The sequence below is a fragment of the Leptodactylus fuscus genome, chromosome 1 (genome assembly GCF_031893055.1).
Source record: "Leptodactylus fuscus isolate aLepFus1 chromosome 1, aLepFus1.hap2, whole genome shotgun sequence".
NCBI classification, from domain to species: domain Eukaryota; kingdom Metazoa; phylum Chordata; class Amphibia; order Anura; family Leptodactylidae; genus Leptodactylus; species Leptodactylus fuscus.
The window spans coordinates 63,278,545-63,301,156 of NC_134265.1; the positions used below are offsets into that span (position 1 = coordinate 63,278,545).

Sequence of the window (22,612 nt, forward strand, 5' to 3'; positions counted from 1 at the left end):
ACCCCAAATCTTCTACAATGTTCTTATCGCCAAGGAACATGTGATTGTAACTTGTAAAAGAAATCTAATCTCGCCCACCTACAGCTATTCTCCCATTTGTCACATTTAGGCTGTTCATGACAGTGTTCCTGAGGAAAAAAAATACTATCAATTTCATCTGCGTAACATCAGTGAAGGCGGAAAACTCAATGAATCGGCTAGATCTGCCAATATCACCATGGTTTCCAGTGATCTTCCATATGGAAAATTTCAGTTTTCACAAACACTGTTGCATGTTTCTGAAGACGTCAGATGGGTAAATCTCCGTAAACATCCTGTTTGTCGTATGGATGTGAATCTTAATTGTAATTTGCTAACATTTCATGGGGTTTATTTTAATGTCTACTCTATTTGGCTTACTCCTTTATATGCCGCCATCATATTGCACGGTGCTGAGATTGTCAACTATCCGTTTTTTCCAGTGCTCTCGATCTATAATGTGATCTATACTGTATGTTTTTTGGAGTGTGAGAAGAAACAGTACAAGGCTACGAAAACATGCAGAGAACATCCAAACAAATTTTGCCCCTGATCATATTTAAGTCCCCATTTCTATCCACTGAAACAATTAGACTTTTCCTTCTTTTTACTTAAAGTGGTTTGTCAAGAACAACTTGTCTCCTATCCATAGGAATTTTCCTAGTAGACTTATAGGCATTTGTCCACAAAGCCACATATCCCCTATCTGGAAAACAAGCTGCATAGTGTGTGTGTGGTGGGGACTTGGGGGTTCAAAGTGGGTATTCATCAAATCTAAAGGTATATTTTTAAGCTCGTCCCTGTTGTTAATTCTTAAAGGTCAATGTTACCATCACTCGTTCCGGCGGCACCTATGGAGAGGTTCAGCTCAAATACCAAACCAACAGCGGATCTGCAACAAAGGACTTGGATTTCAAAGACACATCAGGACAACTTGTATTCAGACCAAATGAAACACTAAAAATGATTTCCTTAGAAATTAAAGATGATCTATTACCAGAAGGACCTGAAGATTTTTTCATTATCCTCACAGAAGTAACCCTTCTAGGAAGGTAAAACAAACATTAGAAGTGGTCTTTGGCTGTGAATACAGTGATACTATTTCCCCTTAAACTTTTGTCTGGTCACACTATAGCCTAAGGCTCCGATCCCACGGAGTAACGCGCCACACATTCAGACACGTATACACATGTCAGAGTGTGAGCGCTCAAAACAGATCCCATTCACTTCAATGTGTGCTGGCTTACGGGCGCTACACATTGAAATCAATGAGAGGCTTTTTAACCAATGAACGCCTGGCGCGTTACTCCGAGGGAACGGAGCCTAAAAGTTTGTTCTGAAGAATATAGGGTTTGGAGAAGGAGTCATCATGCAGTCAGTCTGATAGTCACTAAAAAAAAACCTGCTTATGATTATATAAGCCAGAAGTAAAAGCCAAGCAAAGCAAAAAAATTATGAAATCCAATTGCAAAAAATGTTTTTATATTTTATGTGCTGAAATTATTTTTGTATACAATGTTGGATTTAGCTGAAATAAAAAGCAACTGAACTGTGTGGTGTAGGCCTGGTTCACACAGTGAATTACTGAGGCTCTTCGGGTAAAGTATAAAGGAAAAAACTCTTATTTTTGAATTTGTGACTTTAATTGAAAAAAATTTGCACCAAAACCTTTTTCTATGTGTTTTGCCCTTATCCTTTAATTGTTGTGTAAATTGAATTGTCCCAATAAATGTCACAAATATTAAAAGACTTTTAATGAATTTCCACAGTGGCTATGACTTTACTGTTAGAGAGAACGGACTCCAGATTGATGAACCTCCTATAATGGGGAACAACACTGTGATTCGAATCATTATTCTAATAAATGATAACGCAGAAGGGGTCATTGAGTTTGATCCACAATTTGTTTCAATTGAAGGTAATTTTGTATTATATTTAAATAATGTGCTATTTTTATATTACGTTAAGATTTTTCCTGCATATACATCCAGTGCATGTACTGTTCAGAATTTGAAGGGAATATAGGGTTTGGGCTGCATACATTGGACTGGTGGACACCCATGCTACATCTTGTTTCAAGAATTTCAAGACTGTAGAGGGATCTCTGGTACTCATTTTGGGATCACTACGTTCTTTAGTTTCACATAATGTTCTAATTTTACTTTTAAATACTGAGTAAACACGCGTGTATTTTTGCAAAATACACGTGTAAAAATACACATGTAATAAGACTCCCATTGACTTCAATGACATTTTACAGGTGTATTTTTACAGGCGTATTTTTACACGTGTAAAAAATATCATTGAAGTCAATGGGATAGCAAAATTTACAAGTGTAATTTTACATATGCCGAGCCGTACACGCGGGCACTTTCCATTCACTTCAATGGGAGTGCTTGTAGTGAAAAAAGCAGCCCATTCATTTCTATGGGGAGCGCTCGTATGCCGGCTCCTATAGAAATGAATGGAACTGCTTTATACGCCGCTGATTCTGAACGTGTTTTACATTCAGAATAAGCTGGCTTTTGTTCCGTGTGAATGAGCCCTTAGTTGTGTTTTTTTTTTTAGCCAAAGCCAAGAATGGCTACAAAAGGAATGAGAGATATATAGTAAGTTGTTATACTTTTACCTTCTGCTCGATCCATTCCTGGCTTTGGCTCAAAAAACTGCAACAAAATCTGCAACAACAAATAAAAATGCCTTTCCGCTACGTGGGGCTCAGCCTTACACTTTGTTAGATACCTTTTTTATAATACATATTTCTTTCCCTAGTGGAAGAGGATATAGGGACATTATTCATTCCAGTTTTGAGAATACATGGAACATATGGATATGTGACAGCTGATTTTATCTCTCGGGGCATTTCCGCTTCACCTAATGGTATTGACTACACAGTCTCTAATACTTCAGTAACATTTCAGCATGGACAGAATAGAAGCTTTATCGACATCTGGATTACTGATGATGAAGAAAGGTATGACATGCATGTATAAACTCATTGCAAATGAATACACAAAAGCTTTTGTCTCACTATCACTAAAAAGTGAAGGCTACATGGACCCTGATAATATTGTGACATGCATATAATATTGTGCACATCACTAGAACAGCCAATGTCTGTAAAAACACACTTTTCCTGAGACTCTGTTCCCCATTTCAATAAAAATGTGCAGATAATAATAATAATACATTTTATTTATATAGCGCCAACATATTCCGCAGCGCTGTACAATTTATAGGTTTCAGATACAGACATACATAACAAAGAACGTCATTTCACACAATGGGACTGAGGGCCCTGCTCAAAAGAGCTTACAGTCTATGAGGTAGAGGGGGTGACACTAGAGGTAGCAGGGGCGGCATTGCTTATACAGTGTTCAGACAATTTTGTGCATTAGGAATTGTGATAGGCTTGTCTGAAAAGATGCGTCTTTAGTTTGCGTTTGAAACTGTAGAAGTTGGGAGTTAATCTTATTGTCCGGGGTAGAGCATTCCAGAGAAGTGGTGCAGCTCGGGAGAAGTCCTGCATACGAGCGTGGGAGGTTCTGATAATAGAGGATGTAAGTATTAGGTCATTGAGTGAGCGGAGAGCACGGGTTGGGCGGTAGACAGAGATGAGGGAAGAAATGTAGGGGGTGCAGCATTATGGAGAGCTTTGTGGATGAGAGTAATAACTTTATATTTTATTCTATAATGAATAGGCAGCCAATGTAGTGACTGGCACAGACCGGAGGCATCGCTGTAGCGTCTAGCCTGATAGATGAGCCTGGCCGCTGCATTCAGAATAGATTGTAGAGGAGAGAGTTTAGTGAGGGGAAGACCGATTAGTAAGGAATTACAGTAGAAAGGTTCTGCAAGGAAGACTATTCTCTCCACTGTTATTGGTGCAAACTGGGCGGAAACCAGACAGACCCCATTATAGTCCGTGGGTTTCCACGTGTAACTGCTTTTTAAGCAGATAGGGTTTTCATTTTTCAAATGGAACCTGAATACTAGTGTGAACCAAGCGTTATGAAGTAGTCCAGTTTCATTATGTACGAAAAATAGGCTAATTATTAATTCACATACACAAAGTCCATTATCACATTATTGCAGTTGTGCAGTATCTACATTTTTATGGCCTGTCCTTAAGGTAGACAATAAATATCAGATCAGTGTGGGGATGACAGGTGGACCCCACACCGATCAGCTGTACAAGAACGCTTCCAATGCCCATACTGTGCACAACATGTGGCTGGCAGCAGACAGCTCTGATCCTTGTATAGTGGCCAGGTGCTGGTACTGCAGGTCAGCTCCCATTGATGTCAATGCAATTGCTTCTGGCTCTGCATAGTATGGGCATCAGAAGAGACCCTGCATCGATTAGAGACCTAAATTCTTGTCACACTCTTAATATACTTGTGCTCTTTTGAGACATTATGACAATGGAGCACATGTTATAAATAGATAAACATGATCATAAAATCCTAAGAAATAAGTACAGCCTATGAATGCAAACCAAATGACACCACCACACCAAACCCGTTTATACACACATTGCTGTGTTGTCATCACATAGAATGACAGAACTATGCGGCTAACAATGAGTTAAAGCCATTTGAAATACAAATGATTTGTCATTCCCTTTTTTTGTAATATTTTTAAATTAAGCAATTTAATAAGCATAATGTAAAAATGAAAAAATGGTTATGTGCTCTCAGAGATAACTAATCCATCATTGATATGCCTGAATTTTCATAACAATTGCTATTTTTATTTCCCTCCTCTAGTGAATTTGCTGAGCAGTTTGAGATTCGCCTAGTGGGAGCGAGTGGAGGAGCAATTCTAGGCCAACATGTCGTATCACTCATAACAATAGCGAAGAGTGATTCACCAACTGGAGCCATGAGGTTCCTCAATCAAAGCCAGATAACACTCCCTAACCCTAATGTAACTGTCACCATATCGTTGATGTTGGAGAGAACTGGTGGACATATGGGAGAAGCTCAGGTATTGTATAGAAATGGCAATACCATACACTATCACATTAAATGTAAAGGTTCTTTTTATATATTCAACAACATCATCGAGACGTCACAAGATGTCATTGGTGGGAACTCCTGTCGATATGAATATAAAGAGGCTTGTAAGGGTCCATTCACATGCAGGAAAATGGTGAGAAATTTGGTGTGGAATTTCACCGGTGGAAAAAAAAAGCCTCCCCTTGCCAACAAAAAAATGGAACCCATTGAAATCATTTGGAGGCTTTTTTTTTCAGCGCTGAAATTCCACACCAAATTCCTCACCATTTTTCTCTGTGTGAATGGACCCTAAGGGCCCCTTCACACAGCATAAGCACGCCGCTGATTTAGACACGTATCCGAGCGAGGCACTTCAAAACAGAGCCCATTGATTTCAATGGGAAGTGCGCGTATATTGCCATATACGCACGCTTCCCATTGAAATCAATAGGCTCTGTTTTGAAGCGCCGCGCTCGGACACATGTATACGTGTCTAAATGAGCGGCATGCTTACGCCGTGTGAAGGGGCCCTAAAGCTCCTCTGATCTCCACACCTACTCTGAGATCTTTAGGTTTAGTGTTGACCTGCTAAATTATTGCGGCTTCCTACATATCAACTAAAGATGAAATATTATGTTATTATGGGTGTCAAAGACATATAGTGCAACTGTATTTGACAAGGTCAACTCTGCTTTATCTATTTTATTTCTTCCTTAATGTGGAAAAAAAATACAAGAAGGGCTAGCTGTACTTAAAGGGGTATTTCCATGTGCATAACCATACTTAGATCTGTACACAATTAAATGAGAATCATTTTTGCAAATGTAAATTAAAATTTTGCAGCATTTTCTAGATTTCTCTAATCATCCTTGAGGATACAATCTTTTGTCTTGATCGGTTGACAATGGGTATGACCATGAATGCAGGAACTTTCTATGATCTGGTACTTGTCAGAAACCCGGTCCTGAATTACTTATTGTGGACAGGTTATCTGGCAGGAACACTACATGTATGAGAAGATAATCTGGTAACAATAGGGAAATAATGGCTGTCTTTTAGAATAAAGAACATTTCTGCATAGGGACTGGATGCCTTTCTTGAAGAGAACAACATTATAGGTTATCAATTCTAGATTTTAAGGACACGCTGATCCAGTGTTTTATACTGACTTCAAGATTGGAGTCGGGAAGGAATTTTTATCCTGAAATGGGGCAATTGGCATGAGCCTCATGGGGGTTTTTGCCTTCTTCTGAGTCAACACTGTAGGGGATTGTAGGTTTATAGGTTGGACTTGATGGACTGATGTCTTCATCCAACCTCATCTACTATGTAACTATGCCTTAACGGTGGTATCCATCGGCGGCTGATCAAAAAATCAGACTGTCACCACAAAAAAAAAATCTCACTGAGGCCAGGGCCCCATATGGCGTAAATGCTGTGGTTTGACCACTATAGAAATGCTGCAGAAAAAAACATGGCATTTTACAGTCTCTGCAAAGTGGATGGGATTATAGCGAATTATACCTACCAAAATCAATTGTGGCTGTTTACGTGAAAAGGGCCCAGATCGTCGATACTAATTATAGAGAAAATAGTCCAAAACATATTTGGGTAAAAAAATCACAATTTTGTTTTATGCAAAAATTTTATTTAAAAATATGTCAAGTTTACAAATTTGTTGAGACTTTTAAGAATTCGGACAATGTTACACCATAACCGTTACAATGATACCAAGAACTCCATATCGACAGTGTGGGCCCTTTTCACATAAACAGCCACAATTATACCTATAATAGCACAAGCTGTTTCTCTATAGGTATAATGGAAGCAGAAAGTCCGCAGAGGAAACCTACAGTTTTTCCCACATAGCTTTTTTGCTGCAGCTCGTTTTTTAATTGCCTACAAGTTTAAGAAAGGTTATGTTTGTGGGAATACCCCTATAACAGGGTTGTGACCCTCCTCGTCCAGTGATTGGCTGACCGATCATGTCCTACACCTCTAGAGGGAACAGGAACTAGAAACTGAAGGTAGATCAGACCAGGCAGCATCAGAATAGCGGTTGTGGCTATCAGTGAGGTATAAATTGCTTCTTTTATTTCTTTATGCCATTCTGAGTTTTTTATTTAAAAAATACCCATCAAACTATCCCTTTAAATGTAGTGTGAAATGTAAAATGCTTATCTTGCAGTCTGTGGCTGCAGGCATTGTATTTCATCACATAGTGTAAATCATTGCATTTTCTTCCTAGTAAATATTATTGTGAAAACAAGAACATAATGTATTTTTTTTTTACTATTATTGGCATTTTGTGATCATGAGAACAGGTACATAGTGTATTGTTTATGATATGCTTCCCATATGACGCACTGTGAGGGATGTAAGGTCCATGTAGTGCCAAGAACACCAATGGGAAGTGAATACCTTCTAAGCAGTCCGGTATCCTATAAATATACTGAGTGCTCAGGAAGTAGGAAACTTTACACCTCTCATCATGTAAATGGAGGAATCACTGGTATGTTCCCTCTATGCCAAGAAGTATTTTCAGTCTTGGTTCTATTTATCTGAAATCCCTGCTCTACCTGGAAATGCGTCCATATATCCACCACATAAATAGCTAGTAACCAGGTAGACATCCTGAAGATTGTAATCTCTATGCTTTGTATGTAGTTTGTGGGTTAAATACTGTAAAATGTCTTTAACATATAGAGCCCAAATAGTCCCATAATAGATCTTTTTTCCTATTGCTTTCAATGTGATACGCGCGTATCACATTGAAAGCAATAGGGGAAAAAAGCCTCCCATTGATTTCAATGAGGACCGCACGTATGCCGGCACCCATTCAAGTCAATGGGAGCTGGTTTTTACACGCTCATTCTGAACGAGTTTTATGTTCAGAATGAGCAGAGCGTATACTCCATGTGAAGGCTCCCTTAGTCCTTTCGTATCAACTCACACCTCCTTGCTTCTTAGCACTTACCAACCCAAACAATGGGGCAGATGTACTATTATTGTTGCAACTAACACCAGAATTATGGCGTGCTATCATTTTGGAGCAAATTAACTTATTATTGACTTTTACCTAAGAGAAAAGATGTTTTTTACTTGACAGACATATTTTAAAAGCAACTAGTAAAGAAGGCACGACTAAATCTAACGTGCTAAATTGAACAAATAGCAAGCATCGGTGATAAATAGCATGATAAATGGCAGAAGGCAGCGTGAGGAAAGTTTGGAATACTGCTTCACCCCAAGTGTGAGAAGGAGCGTTATTGGAGGTCCTTCCTCTCAACTGTGTTTAGGCTGTATAATCTACATCAGGCTAAGCGGAGATCACTCTGCACAGAGAACTAAATGATCCTGAGTCTTTTTTCTTCCTAGTTGCTTTGACTTCTAGTTTCTTTTTCTATCTGAAAAGAACTTGTATGTGTTCTTTCTTTACTGTATTATACACACTGAATTTCTCCCATGGTGGGATTGCTAAAGGATTATCTTATTTTATCTAATCTTATGATAGATTTAGTGCATCTACTGTGTATGATAGCATCATTACTAAATATGTCTCAGCGTGAACAGGACCTTCCTTTTGATAGCCAAAAAGATAGTTAGAGACATAGAAAACTAATAGCATCCATATACAAGATACAAACTGGACTAATTAGCAGATTTTGGCCATTTCAGCTGACAATAGATTTTGCAATGACTGACAACAGTCTTCTGTCTTCTGAAAATGTAGGTTGAAAAATGTTGACTTTTGCCTGACTGTTACTATGTACAGTATATATGGCATGATCTGATTATTTCTCTTCTCAGCCAGTTTAGTCTGGCATGTTGTTGCAGCTGATCATTATCTTATGTATGTCCAACCATAGAAATGTCATGGCCCTAACAAGATAACTATCTGTATAACTGAGCCGCAAACACTGATAAGGACTTCTCATCCAGCATTTATAGAAATCATTTATATGTGACACCTTGTGTTATCCATCTCTGTCTCTTTGTTATATATTTTCCTTTTCTATTATAAATGCAGATGACACCAACTTTATCAGCTGGCATAGCTGCTAATAATCTCAATGAAAACACACATAAGGAGCCGGCTTCACATTTTCAGCTCTAGTTTGCAGTTGCTTCTTATTTAATCACCATGAAGTGTCACAAACACTTAACATAGTGTCACTATACAGCGTGAGTGCTAATAATGTACAGGGAATGGGCTCAGCAAAAATCCAGATTGTGACGTGATGGTTTCTTATGTCTGCATTCTTCTTACAAGTAGGAATGGTAATAACAATAGGTAGAACTCCAGCTAATTTTCTAAAAATATCCAGGCTTTATTGAAGAAGCACATTGAAAACAAAGTGAGGTGCACAACCTTTAGATCTGGAATACACTGATATGTTTTGAACCCATTAAAAGGTTCATAGTCTTGAGCGCTGCGTACACTGACAAACAAAAGGTAACAATGTTTTGAACTTGCAACTTTCAGGCTCCATATCTCACCATCCACTACAGCTCCGAACGTGAGACTGCCATCATTTTATAGACAATCATCTTGGCTATCTCATACATAAATGTGACTTGCAACTATTTAGTATATATATATATATATATATATATATATATATATATATATATATATATATATGACCCAGGCAGGTTTAGAGTGAACGGTACATGATGCTTAGTGGACATGCTGAAGATAGATGTGCACAAAATTAACTGAGATCTGGACAGGCACAGCAGGTTCAGAATCAGGTAACAGCAATCTGAGTAACAGCAGAAAAACAGCAACTAGAAAGCTTAGAACGTTATTGCTCAGGCCCTTTCCAGTGGAGGAAGATGCCTTAAATAACCCAAGGGTTCAGGAGATTGGCTGGAAACAGATTTCAGGATTTCAAAAAGGTCCAATCCATGCACCCTGGGCAAAGGGACTGAAGCGAGGCACCTATGTCCTAGAAACAGGGCATAGCTATAGAGGGATGCAGCAGTGGTAGTCACTATAGGCCGTACAGTAGACTGTGAGGGGGCCCATATAACATAACATACCATAATATACCATTATTCTAAATGGAACAAGATAGGTAGGGGCCCTGTACAGATTTTGCACTGGGGCCCGGAAGCTTCAAGTTACGCCTCTGCTTAGGAACACAGTGTAATGGGCAGAGAGAGGATGCCAGTGTCCGTGGTCAGATTGCGCTACAACAAATATATTTGCACCGTTGTGGATATTCTATTGCTTTTTGTATTTAGCTCTTTAAAAAGGACCCCCTACAGTAAATACTTCTATTCTTCATAAATAACAATTCATGGACATTAGTTAAGTGTTCCCATCTGCTAACCATCCCATGTACGTTTGTACGTTAAAAATACAATCTTTGAAATATAATACTAAAAGGTGTTGCTGAGTTAGCAGAGTAAGACTCCATTCAGATTATATTTTTTTACATCCGTGTAACAGTTTCAAAATGTGGATGTAAACAGACGGCTATCTATTTCCATAGACGTTAATGTTAAAAAACAAAAACAGATTATTATATATTACGTTTTTGTGTCGTTCAAAAAAAAATGGATGTCTATGGATAGAAATGAGGTCTATGGAAATAGATTATCATCCGTTTGTGTCTGTCTTTTCATCTATTAACAAATAGCATATGTATGAATCAAAAACTGGCAATGTTATGGCCCTTAGCAAGCCTTTGCATATGGTATTTGTCAAGGAAAGTCAAAGATTTATTCATCAGACTACAATCACATAATATCTAACTTTTATGAATAGGAAATTACTTTCTTGTTTAGTTTCTCATTTTCTTTTTCATTTTTTTTTTCAGATTTTATGGCACATTTTAGGACCTAACTCTAAAGCCATCTTGACTCCTGGCAATGATGACATCAGTGAGCCTTTAAATGGATCTTTCCATTATAATGATGGAGAAGGAGGAGTGAGGATCATTACCCTAACTATTCTTCCTCATGGAGAAATTGAAGTTCAAGAAAAATTCATCATTGTATTAAGTGTTGGAAGTGGGACTACGGAGATTGATCCAAAAGCTGGAAATGTGACACTGACAGTAAGAATGAACTATTAATCATGCGAAGCAGAGAGATATTACACTATCTGTAATCTGTATGGAATGGATCGGAGGCCACCATAGATGAGAAAGCATTATTGAATGCATTTGTTTGTCACTCTGAGTGTCTTTCCATTGCATTCCACTGCATAATCGGTCCTACACCGGCCCCACACTCAGTTCTGTGCATTTGGTCTAAAACTCCCATTTTGGGGATCCTAGTTACCCTTTAATTTGCGTGTTCATATTTTTAAGACAATTTTTTATACTTTACCAGTGGCCATACATTTTCTCGCATTTATACCTTACCTACTTGTTCTTAGAGGAAATATATGATATTAACTATGCAGTTTGATTTCCCCTCAGAACGTATGTTATAGACCAGGAAGAGTATTACTGATATATAGACTTGTGGGAAAAATTCAGCTCAAGACCAATGTTTCTCATTGAAGAATCAGATTGGTGCATGCAGCTGCTCTTCTTGGGCTATGTAAACAATACAGAGCTGTGCTCCAGAGTCCATAGAAAGCAAGCTGCTGGCGTTCATGTGGGCAAATCACTTTTCGCGGTTGTCTCCGATTGCATCCTCCTCTGTGAAGCTCTGTGGAAACTCAAGTACTTGAGCTAACAACCTCAAGTGTTAAAGCGTGAGCTGTTATACAGTCTATTGTGCACAGCAAGCAGTTTAGGAGTATTTGGGAAATAGTTTTATGGAGTGGTCATTAATTCTAATTGATTCATTGAAATCCCTTCTGGGATTGATTGAGTTGTAGACTGGGTAATTCCAGCACCGGAGGCAGATTAGAACAAGTGATCAGCGGGGGTGCCGGACCCCCATGGTCTAATATTGTTGATCCATCCTAAGGATATACCATCAACATCAATAGCCTGGAAAACCGTTTGAGGCTGAAGACCCACATTGCAGAAATACAGCTTTTTTTCTTGCAGATTTTTTTGCAGTTTTTTGAGCCAATATCAAGAATGGCTACAGAAGTAATGGGAAATACACAGTCCAGTCACATTAATGTGACCACCTGTCAAAATCCAGAATAACCACCGTTTGCAGAGCGGACCGCTGCGAGACGTGCAGGAAGAGAGGGGATGTTGGGATGATGATCACTGGGATGTTGAGCCATGCCGACTCCAGTGCCATGGCCAGCTGCGCTAGGTTACGTGGTTGAGCATCCATGGCGCAAACAACCCAATCGAGGTGGTCCCACGGATTCTCGATTGGGTTCAACTCCAGGGAATTTGCTGGCCAAGGGAGTACGGTAAACTCATCCTGGTGTTCCTCGAACCACGCATGTACACTGCGAGCTTTATGACATGCTGCATTGTCCTGCTGGTACATGCCATCATCCTGAGGAAAAACAATTCGCATGACCAACATGGTCCGCAAGGATAGATGCATACTTGTGTTGATCCATCATGCCTTCCACAATGATGAGTGCACTCAGATGGCTGATGACACGTGCCTTCTGCGATTGGTTATTTAACATTGACGTCAAAAGTAGTCTGGGGTCACCTTAATATGACTAGACTGTGTATCTAGGTGGTTCTTATACTTCTACCTTTTGCTCAGTCCACTTTGGCTCAAAAAACTACAACAAAAAAGCTGTGTTTCCCTAACATGGGGCTTCAGCCTTATGGCTAAGGCCCCAAGTTGCAGAAATACAGTGGTTTTTGTTGCAGATTTTACTGCAGGTTTTTTTTTTTTTAAATCCAAAATCAAGAATGGCTTGAAAGGGAATTGAAAATATAAAGGAAGCTCTTAGTTATTTCCCTTTGTTAAATCCACTCCTGACTTGGGTTAAAAAAAAAACGCAGCAAAAGCTGAAGCAAAAAACGCCGCATTTCTGCAATGTGGAGTCTTAGCCTAAAGGGATTTTCTGAGACTTCAAGATTCTTGGTAGTTCAACACTTCCATGGTCTGCTGTTTGGAATGGCATTGGCATTCCTTGAGAAACAATTCCATGGGTCATAGCTCAGTCTCATTCAAGTGAATTTATTGAACTGCAATACCAAGCGCAGCTGCTGTCTAAGTGCATTGTGCTCAGTAAGTACTGAAGAGGCTGAAGTTCTCATCCAAGCATCATCATCAATTGTAAAGCCTTAAAAATATATCCCTTTAAGAATAAAGATGAAACAATTTTGATGACTGTATCCACTAGACATTGCTAACACAGATTTTACCAGAAGTTATTAGGAAGAAAATCCTTGAAGTACTAATCCTCTAAGCATTTTTTAACTGTTTATTTTTCACTATGAATTTTCTGAATTCTTTATTTTAGATACAGAAATTTGGAGATCCAAATGGAATTGTACAGTTTGCAGCTGAGTCACTTGTGAAGAAGAACTACACAGAACCAGAAGCTACCGAGGGCCCTCTAAATATAACTCTCATTATCAGAAGGATTCAAGGGACACTGGGAAACCTTACGGTAGCGTAACTAAAGTCTTATGAGTCCCAATGCAATGTTTTGTCCGGGGCCCCCTACCTCATCCTCATAGTGAATTCTTGATAGTGATGTTTACAGGTACTAAGGAGTTTAATCCAACTTAGTGTGGTTAGGGTAATCTGTGGGTCTCCTTGGCTTTCTGGGCCAGATGAAAGCTGCAATCTCAATACTGATGCCAGTGCTTATGGGTCCACTAAAGCTCCTGGGACTCCGTGCAACTGCACCCTTTGCATCTCCTCATGTTACACCCCTGTTTATGGTACTGATGCAGCTGTCTCCATCTGTTACACCAATAGATGAAGGAGACCCAGATGTGTCTTTCCTGGCAGCAGCATTGATCACTAAGTATCAGCCTTCTGATAGCTCATGTGGACCTATGAAATGGCCCTTTGTGGGTATAGTCATACATTTACACAGGGTTGTTTTTACAGCATGTGCGTTGATTTTCACAAATCCCATTTACACTAAGTTCACACTAGCATTGGCTCTCAGTTGTTTGGATCTACCGGGGGACCGAAACAACAGAGGCAGACTGCTAAAACAGCGGTAACACACAGAGCCCAGCGGAACCCGATGGCTTTAATGGGGTCCATTGGGTGTTTCTTGTTTTAAAATTGAGAAATTTATGTAATAATTTTGTTACATCTGAACCTAGTCTAAAAAATTTGGAGATTCCCTTTAATTACAAATAAGACAAAAAACAAGTGTAAAGTAGATAAAATATATGTTAAACAAAAATACAACAGAACCCACAAACACAAGGTCCCATTACAGCCATTTTGACCTAAATTTCTCAAAAATATGATATTTGGCTTGAGGTAATTAATAATGAAACATTGTGAAAAGTTTAGTGATATATTCATAAAAACTTATATTATAGGTTTGGGTTTGTTATTTTTATTTGTGCAATTGTCTCTAATTTTCCATGAAAACAGGAATTGTCTGTTACTATAGAAATGAATCGCCTCTATGATTATTATTTACCGGTCTGAATTACTGTCCTCTGAGTTCAGTCTGCTCAATAGTCTGGAAGAAGGGAAAAAAAAGCCTTTTTGTGATGGAGAATTTACTGATTCATTATAGACATTGGCTTTCCATATAGAAGACCTGTTTCCACTCAATTTCAATGACAAGGGCAAACCAGGGGCGTAACTACTAGGGTATCAGCGGTAGCAGCTGCCACAGGGCCCAGGACATTAGGGGCCCAGTGACAGACGCTACTGCTGCGTTTTTTTTTTTTTTTTACTAGGCCATTACTGGCTGGAGTAACTCCAGCCAGTAACGGGCTCCATTTACTTAACAATCCTGGCAGGGGGCCAGGATCGGTAAGTGATGCCACGAGCCCCATAAACATTATTATTATTCTCAGGGGACTTTTCAGACCCCCGAGTATAATGATTGCAGGCCCAGAAGAGGTAAGGGAACATAGAAAACACTGTTACTTACCTCTCCAGGCAGGCTTCAGGCTTACTTATGGGACGTCTCTGACGTCACATGACCGGGGCCTGCGTCCCGGGTCATGTGACGTCCCGAACGTCATTGAAGTTTGCCACAGGGCCCCTTTTTCCTAGTTACGCCACTGAGGCAAACATATATAATGCACCTATCCCACACAAGGGACTCATAGTGCGGGGAGAGTTGTGAAGTAGGGGAGTTAGTGGCTGCCGTACACGCACTCATCCCCAGCACCCACGAGGGTCAGATGTTTTGTGGGTTAATTTACCTATCAGTATATTTTTGGCATGTGGGAAGAAACTCAGGGGAAATCCACACAAACATGGGGAGAACATACAAATTTCATGCAGATTTTGGCCTTGGTTGGATTCTAACCTAGGACTCCAATGGTAACCACTGAGGCACCATGCCGCCCCAATTAAATTGTTTTTCAATATGTTTATGTTATTTATATATAGTTCAAAGGGTGTAGCTTTGTTAGCCTTTTTTATTTTATTTTTTTATTATATGTTTATACAACGCTCCACTAAATGAGATTATTGCAAGGTGCACGACTGCTAGGACCACCAACAATCAACTATAATATGAGGCAGTAACCAGCAGTTTCTCTACAGCGCCCCTGCAGGAGAGTTGTAGCATTATCATTGAAATGAATAGGTTATTTCTGTAATACATGGGCACACTTGGTCCTCTAGAGTTCTGGACACTATTTGTACCATGCATTGGGTATTTAATAGTGGCTTGTCTACACTAATATAAAGCAATATAAGACGCACTTTTTTTCCCCCAAATTTGGGGGGAAAAGAAGGGTGCGTCTTATAGGCCGAATGTGGCGCCTGGCATCCGCTGTAATAGAGAGGCGGAAGCCGGCAAGTGATAGACGCCATTACAGGTGCCGGGGCCTGCGACATCGCTGCGATCCTCTGCCCTGCATGAAGCCAGCAGCAGCAGGGGTGATGCTATTCCGCTCCTCCGTCCCCCCGCCGCTGGCTTCATGCAGGGCAGGGCAGCGATGTCTCAGGCCCCGGCGTCTATCCCTCCCCGGCATCCGCCTCTCTAGTACAGCGGATGCCGGGCCAGTATCAGCGGCCCCTTCTCCCCCGGGGCCGGTCCCCACCGGCCCCGTACCCAGTCCCCACCGGCCCCGTACCTGTGACGTTGCAGGCCGGCTCCTGCGATATCGCAGGAGCCGACCTGTTCGGGTGAGAGCCGGGAGCCTAATGAGGCTCCCAGGCCTGTCACTGCTGTATTAGTATTGCGGCTGGTCTCTATGACCAGCCGTAATACTAATAGACAGAATGTCCCATAGACGGCAATACAGTTGTATTGCCGTCTATAGGACTTGCGATCAAGTGACCGCAGGTTCAAGCCCCGGGGATGGGGATAAAATAGTAAAAAAAAAAAAAAAAAAAAGCTTTAAAAATATATAATAAAAATATGAAATAAATAAAAGTATACATATAAAAGTAGAAAATCATATATCATAAACCACCGGGTTTTTTTTTTCAATAAAAGGTGATCTAAGCAATAGATATTCCCCAAAATGGTATAACTAAAAAGTACTTCTGGCCCCGCAAAAAAAAACACTCTATGCATCCCCGTACAGCTGCAGGGTCACCTGTCAATGTGGCCTTGCAGCTGTTGCAAAACTACAACTCCCATATATTAAATATTTTACCAGTTTTTGCTTCAAAATTTTTTTTTCCCTATTTTCCTCCTCTAAAACCTAGGTGCGTCTTATAGTCCGAAAAATACGGTAATAATGAAATGAATAATGACGTAATGAAATTTACATTTTATTTACTGCAATAATGGTATTTTACAATATATGTACAAAATGAGGAAAATAAATCTTCCTTCTTTTCTTAGGTTTTTTGGCAACTAACCAGTGCCTCAGACATTCATGGTGACTTCACAATGACTTCTGGATGGGTTTTCATTCCTGATGGTCAGAATGTTGCAGCCATAAATCTTCAGCTCCTACCGGATGATGTGCCAGAAATAGATGAGACCTATATGGTTCGGTTGATCTCTGTAGATGGAGGGGCAGACTTGGATAAGGACAAAAGCGTAGTGTGGTTCACTGTTCTGGCAAATGATGATCCTCATGGTGTTTTCGTTTTGGACCCTGAAAGTCAGACCATCATAGTAAACAGTGACATGGGGCGTTATGTACAGGTAAATGTCACACGGCTTGCTGGAACGTTTGGCAATGTCACAGTACAGTACCAGATATCCTTTGGAAAGTCAGAACAAGATAATCTAACAGAAACAATTGAGGGGAGTGTGCTCATTCCAGATGGTGCAAGCTATGGAGTTAGTACAGTGCCAATAGACAACCAGGTGAGACAATTTCTACTCTTATTATATACTGTATGTCATCATTCTACTCATACACCGTGGTTATGTAATCATCCTCTTTTATATTTATAGGTTTTCCTTTCCCCTGGATTTAATTTTACCCTCCAGATGACAAATATCACACTAATGGGTGAAAGCACTTTTACAAAACCCTATATACATAAAGGAGATAAGCCAACGCCAGTACCAGTAACAAAAGATGCTGCCAACTCAGAGGTATATAGTAAGAAGTGACAAGTCTCTATTCTTAACAGCGCTGGGAAAACACATTTGTTGATTTGATGGATACATTTCTAATGATCTAGAAACATCATATTAGCCATACAGTCTGGATAAGTATCAAAATCTATATCTTACATTACACATAGGGGAGATTTTTGAATTTTGTCACCTGCCAGCCTTTGTTTTTAAAAATGGGGTTAGCAAGGTGAAGATCAAGGAGGTCTGGGGTCAGTATGCATTGGCTTGACAGATTTACTATAACTCATGCCAGAAAACTGGTATGATTATTTCTGAAATCTGCTCCAGGCCCTGGAATTTGTACAAGGTAGGAGCCTCTTTATAATTCAGGTACATCTCACACCAGCCAAGGAATAAATTAAGACTACTGGAGGACATGCCAGTCTTAATCTTCTGCAAGGCAAACTAATTATAAGTGTGTCCACTTGGTATACTGTATTTTTGGCAGGTTGGCATTGGTTATCATTAAAAATGAGGTAATCTCATTAACACTTTATTGTTCATTCTTAATATTTCGTTATCATGCAGTGCCGTCCCAGAAAGTGCAATATCAAAGAAAGACAGGCAAAACTATGGGCAAAAGATGCAATATAAAAACAAGGTGTGGGTAAAAGTACCATTACTCTATAACTGCTGTACAGTCATATATAAAGTCAAAGTTTTACATGATAGTTCTACTACACCACGCAGAGTAGAATAAACCACTGTTCTCTGTGAGTAGACTTAAGATTGATGCCGCAGTAAAGATTTAATGTAATGTCATTCTTGCTTTAGATTGGTTTTGAATCTGTTGCTTTTCGACTCACAAATATTACCTCGGGCTTTGGCCATGCTGTTATATACAGAGAAGGGTCTTATGGTGCTTTAACCGTAAATTGGAGAACTGGATACCCCACTGGCTTCATGCCAAAGAATATCCGTCTTGGGAAGCTTACGCCAGAATCTGGTAAGTAATGCTGGTAGAACTATTAGGTCTTCACAGTGATAGAACCATTATTGTATCTTTAGGTTATAGAACATATATAAATTATACTTATTCCAGTCATTCATTCCTTAACAAATTATTGGTGTCTACACTTTACTAAAGATGATGAATATTCTACAATTCCATGGATCTATGCACTATGTGACTTGATGGGATTTTATTCTTTCCAAGGGGTTGTGGTCTTTAAGCATGGAGAAAATAGGAAGTCGATTCCACTATACTTGGAGGCGAATACTAGTGGGCCAGAAGGTTTTGCTTTGCAACTAACAGGATTGAATACCAGTGTACCCAGTGGAGCACGTCTGAAGTAAGAGTACACGATAAATGTATATAATATGTCTGTCTGATACAAGTGGTTTATTTATAGAAAAAAATGAAAATATTAACATTTTTCTAACCTAAAACAGGCTTTAAAGCTATTATATCGCAATAAAAATTTTATGATAAATGTGTAGCAAATGGTTGCAGTAAAAGATCTCATTTTGGTCACCAGTTTCTCAGGCTTCTCTATACACCATTGTTTTCCAACATTTTCAGACCCCTGGCACCCCTGGAAGAAAACTTACTTTTCGAGGCACCCCTACAAAATAGTTTTTAGCAAAAGATCAAAACCAAAAATTTTTATGTGGTTTTTAAATGCAGATTTAAAATTTACAGATTAAACAAATTTGTTAAATAAATTTGTATTAACTTGTAAAATTAGAAAATGTCAACAAAAATCACATAAAAGTGCATAAATTTTTCTTATACAGTTTTGAAGTTTGGAAGTAGTTTTAGGGCGCGTTTACACTAGCACCCGGTCTCCGCTTTCGGGTTTCTGTCTTCTGCCGAGAGAAACTGGACAGAAGACGGAAACCTGGCGGTCAGTTTTCAATCTCCTTCACTTGAATTGGTTTGCAAAGTGACCGCCCGTGAGCGTCCTCTGCCTCTCTGTGGCGAAACCGTCCTTAACTGCACAACAACTGCACCGTGTGTATGTACCCTTTAAGTTACACTATTCTATACTAACCACCCCCACCAGCACATATAAAAATTAATCTTTTAATATTACCATACTCCTTTACTGACCCCTACATAGTATCATGCTCCCCAATGAGTCCAAACATCTAAAAATGTTCCCTAGTAACCTCAGATGCCTAATAATATTCCCTAGTGACCTAGGAAGCCTAATGATGCCCCCAGACAACTAATAATGATCCCCAGTGGCCCTAAGACAACTATTAATGCTCCTAATGGCTCCCAGGCACCTACTAATGCTCCCAGTGTCCCCCAGGTCTTCACTGAGCCGCAGACATTAATAGCAGATGCTTTAACTTGTCTACATCTTTAAGACATAGAGGCTCATGGGTTTTTTTGCCTTCCCCTGGATCAACACTGTAGGGGATTATAGTGTTATAGGTTGGACTTCATGGACTGATGACTTCATCCAACCTCATCTATAATGTAACTATGTGTTGAATGTTGACATGCCGCCATCAGAGTGTTGTGACAACCCCTGGCACCCCGGCTTGGATCGCTGTGGTAGTCTGAGATGCTTCCAGAATATAAAGTGTTATTTTACCATAATGTTCATTTTATGACTAATATTCTCTTTTTTTGTAGACAGGGGTTCACTTTTGCAGAATTCGAACCAATGGGAATTTTCCAGTTTTTACCTAATTCCAAGTACATTGTAGTGCAGGAAGACAACCATACAGTGTCACTACATATTCAGCGGTTGTATGGCTTCCATGGCAATAATACAAGAGTTACTTTTCAGACCATTTCAGGAAGTGCCAAACCAAAAGAAGACTACGTGCCCATTGACAATGGAGAAGCAATATTTGAAGAATATCAAACAAGTTCTGTGATAGAAGTTTCCATAATTGATGATAAGATGTATGAACCAGATGAACTATTTCACGTGAACCTAACATCTGTAGAAACTACTGGAGTTTACCATGAGAGACCAAGGTTAAATCCTGACTTTACCCTATCAACTATACAAATTTTAGCAAATGATTTCATGTCTGGGGTCTTAAGCATTGGACCTGCAGTTACATATGTAGATGAAGATTCGAACCATAGCGCACTAAACATAGTCACTGTACATATCAGACGCACCCATGGGTCTAGCGGAATCGTCCAAGTCATGCTTACTACATTTGGAGCTCGTAAGGCACAAGATGGTCTAAAGGGACTTCCTTTTGAACATAGCCATGGGTCCACAAATATTTCATGGGCCACTGAAGGCTTGGACTTTGACAGTCAGGCTATTCTCATCACCTTGCTGGATGGGCAGAGTGAAACAGAAGTCTCACTCAGGATTATAGATGATGAGGAGCCTGAGGGTATGGAAATATTCTATGTGTTACTCACAGATCCCCAAGGAGGAGCTCAGATAATGGAAGGCAAAGACGAAAGTGGATATTCATCATTTTCAGCCATTATTATTCGAGGTAGTATTGTTACATGTTATTGTGTGCTGTATTTATGAAATTTGTGAAAAGTATGTGTGAAAGAAAACTCTGTGTGTATAGAATTCTTTTACATCTCCCTCATCACTTAATAATGTCCAAGCGTGCATAACTACCATGGACCTGCTTTGGTGATTCTGGTTTGACTTAAATCTCTAGTAAGATGAAAGGTCAGCTGTTGACTTATACAATAGCCATTCCAATAGCTGGCACTAGGCTGAGAGTTTCCGAGATATGAGCTACTTAGCAAACTGATACTTAAAGGGATCCTATCATTAAAACTCAATTTTTTCTCTCTAACACGTCAGAATAGCCTTAAGAAAGTCTATTCTTCTCCTACCTTTAGATGTCTTCTCCGCGCGGCCGTTACGTATAAATCCCGGTTTTCATCGGTATGCAAATGAGTTTTCTTGCATCACTGGGGGCAGACCCCAGCGCTCAAACAGCACTGGGGGCATCCCCAATTCTGCGAGAGAATCCTCCAGCACCACCTCCATCTTCTTTAGGAACGTCCTCTTCACGCGTCTTCCTCCGGGGCTGGCTTCAAACTTCTAGGCCTCGAGCCTAGGGCAAAGCTGAATGCGCATACCCGCGGGCCACAAGAAAATGGCCACTTACAGTACTGATGAGACTAAACCAGACTAAAAGTTTATCTTAGTGAATGCTGTAAATCTGCTTATTCCTTAAGAATTTGACCAAAAGTGAAAATTTGGATACATGAAATAGTAATAATGGCATATAATAATAATAATAATAATAATTAATAATAATAATAACAATAATAATTTATTATTATTATTATTATTATTATTATTATTAATATTATTAATATTATTATTATTATACAATTTTACTGATGCAACAACAGTGGTTCTTGCCTGCTAATCTATGGTTTTTGCATACACATCTGACATTTATAATCTGAAGCTTCTTATACTGTAGAATGTATGTTTTGCACATTACGAGGCATATAGTAATAGTTAAAGGGTTATTCCAAGGCCTTTGTATAGATGGCCTCGCCTTAGGACAGCTCATCAAAATCAGAATGGTGATGATTAGACACCAGGCATCCTCATGGAACAGCTCACTGGAGGGATCACTCCTCTAGGTAAGCACTGCAGCCTCTTCACTGTCCACCAGACCTAGTCCTGTACATATCATAGTGGCTGTGCCTAGTATTGCAGGTCAATCCCATTCATGTGTATAGGACTGAACTGCAGAAGGATTGATGACATGACTGAAGGATGTGAAGCCTGAGAGTTGTGGTGCTTAATACCAGCTGATCCATGGGTGTGCCAAGAGTCAGACCCCCACTACTCTGATAGCTCATTAATTTAAAAAATCCTGGAAAATACCTTTAACCCAAACTATTTACATGAAGGCTTCTTTAGGTCATGTACAATCTCTGCATCTCTGCAGTTCCAGAATGCAAAACCATAAGTATTTTGGGTAATGGTGACCCTTACTACACTCTAGGGGGTCACCACAGTATGCCACAACTGTTTTTTTTTGGATTCATTGAAAACCTGACTCAGAAAAAACATACATCATTATGAAATTGGGGGCATAG

The 22,612-nt window shown here is 39.6% G+C and overlaps 1 protein-coding gene across 2 annotated transcripts in view; it reads left to right on the forward strand.

Annotated features, from left to right (window-relative positions):
• Positions 1–22,612, forward strand: part of ADGRV1 (adhesion G protein-coupled receptor V1) — a 355,871-nt gene that overhangs the window by 150,957 nt on the left and 182,302 nt on the right. For both annotated transcript variants that reach the window (XM_075271519.1, XM_075271528.1), the window contains 12 exons: positions 110–295; positions 838–1,070; positions 1,788–1,936; positions 2,791–2,992; positions 4,788–5,007; positions 10,847–11,086; positions 13,378–13,527; positions 16,870–17,343; positions 17,434–17,577; positions 18,376–18,547; positions 18,758–18,893; positions 20,189–21,024. In XM_075271519.1, the coding sequence (XP_075127620.1) occupies positions 110–295; positions 838–1,070; positions 1,788–1,936; positions 2,791–2,992; positions 4,788–5,007; positions 10,847–11,086; positions 13,378–13,527; positions 16,870–17,343; positions 17,434–17,577; positions 18,376–18,547; positions 18,758–18,893; positions 20,189–21,024 (3,142 nt within the window). The remainder of the gene's footprint in view (positions 1–109; positions 296–837; positions 1,071–1,787; positions 1,937–2,790; positions 2,993–4,787; positions 5,008–10,846; positions 11,087–13,377; positions 13,528–16,869; positions 17,344–17,433; positions 17,578–18,375; positions 18,548–18,757; positions 18,894–20,188; positions 21,025–22,612) is intronic.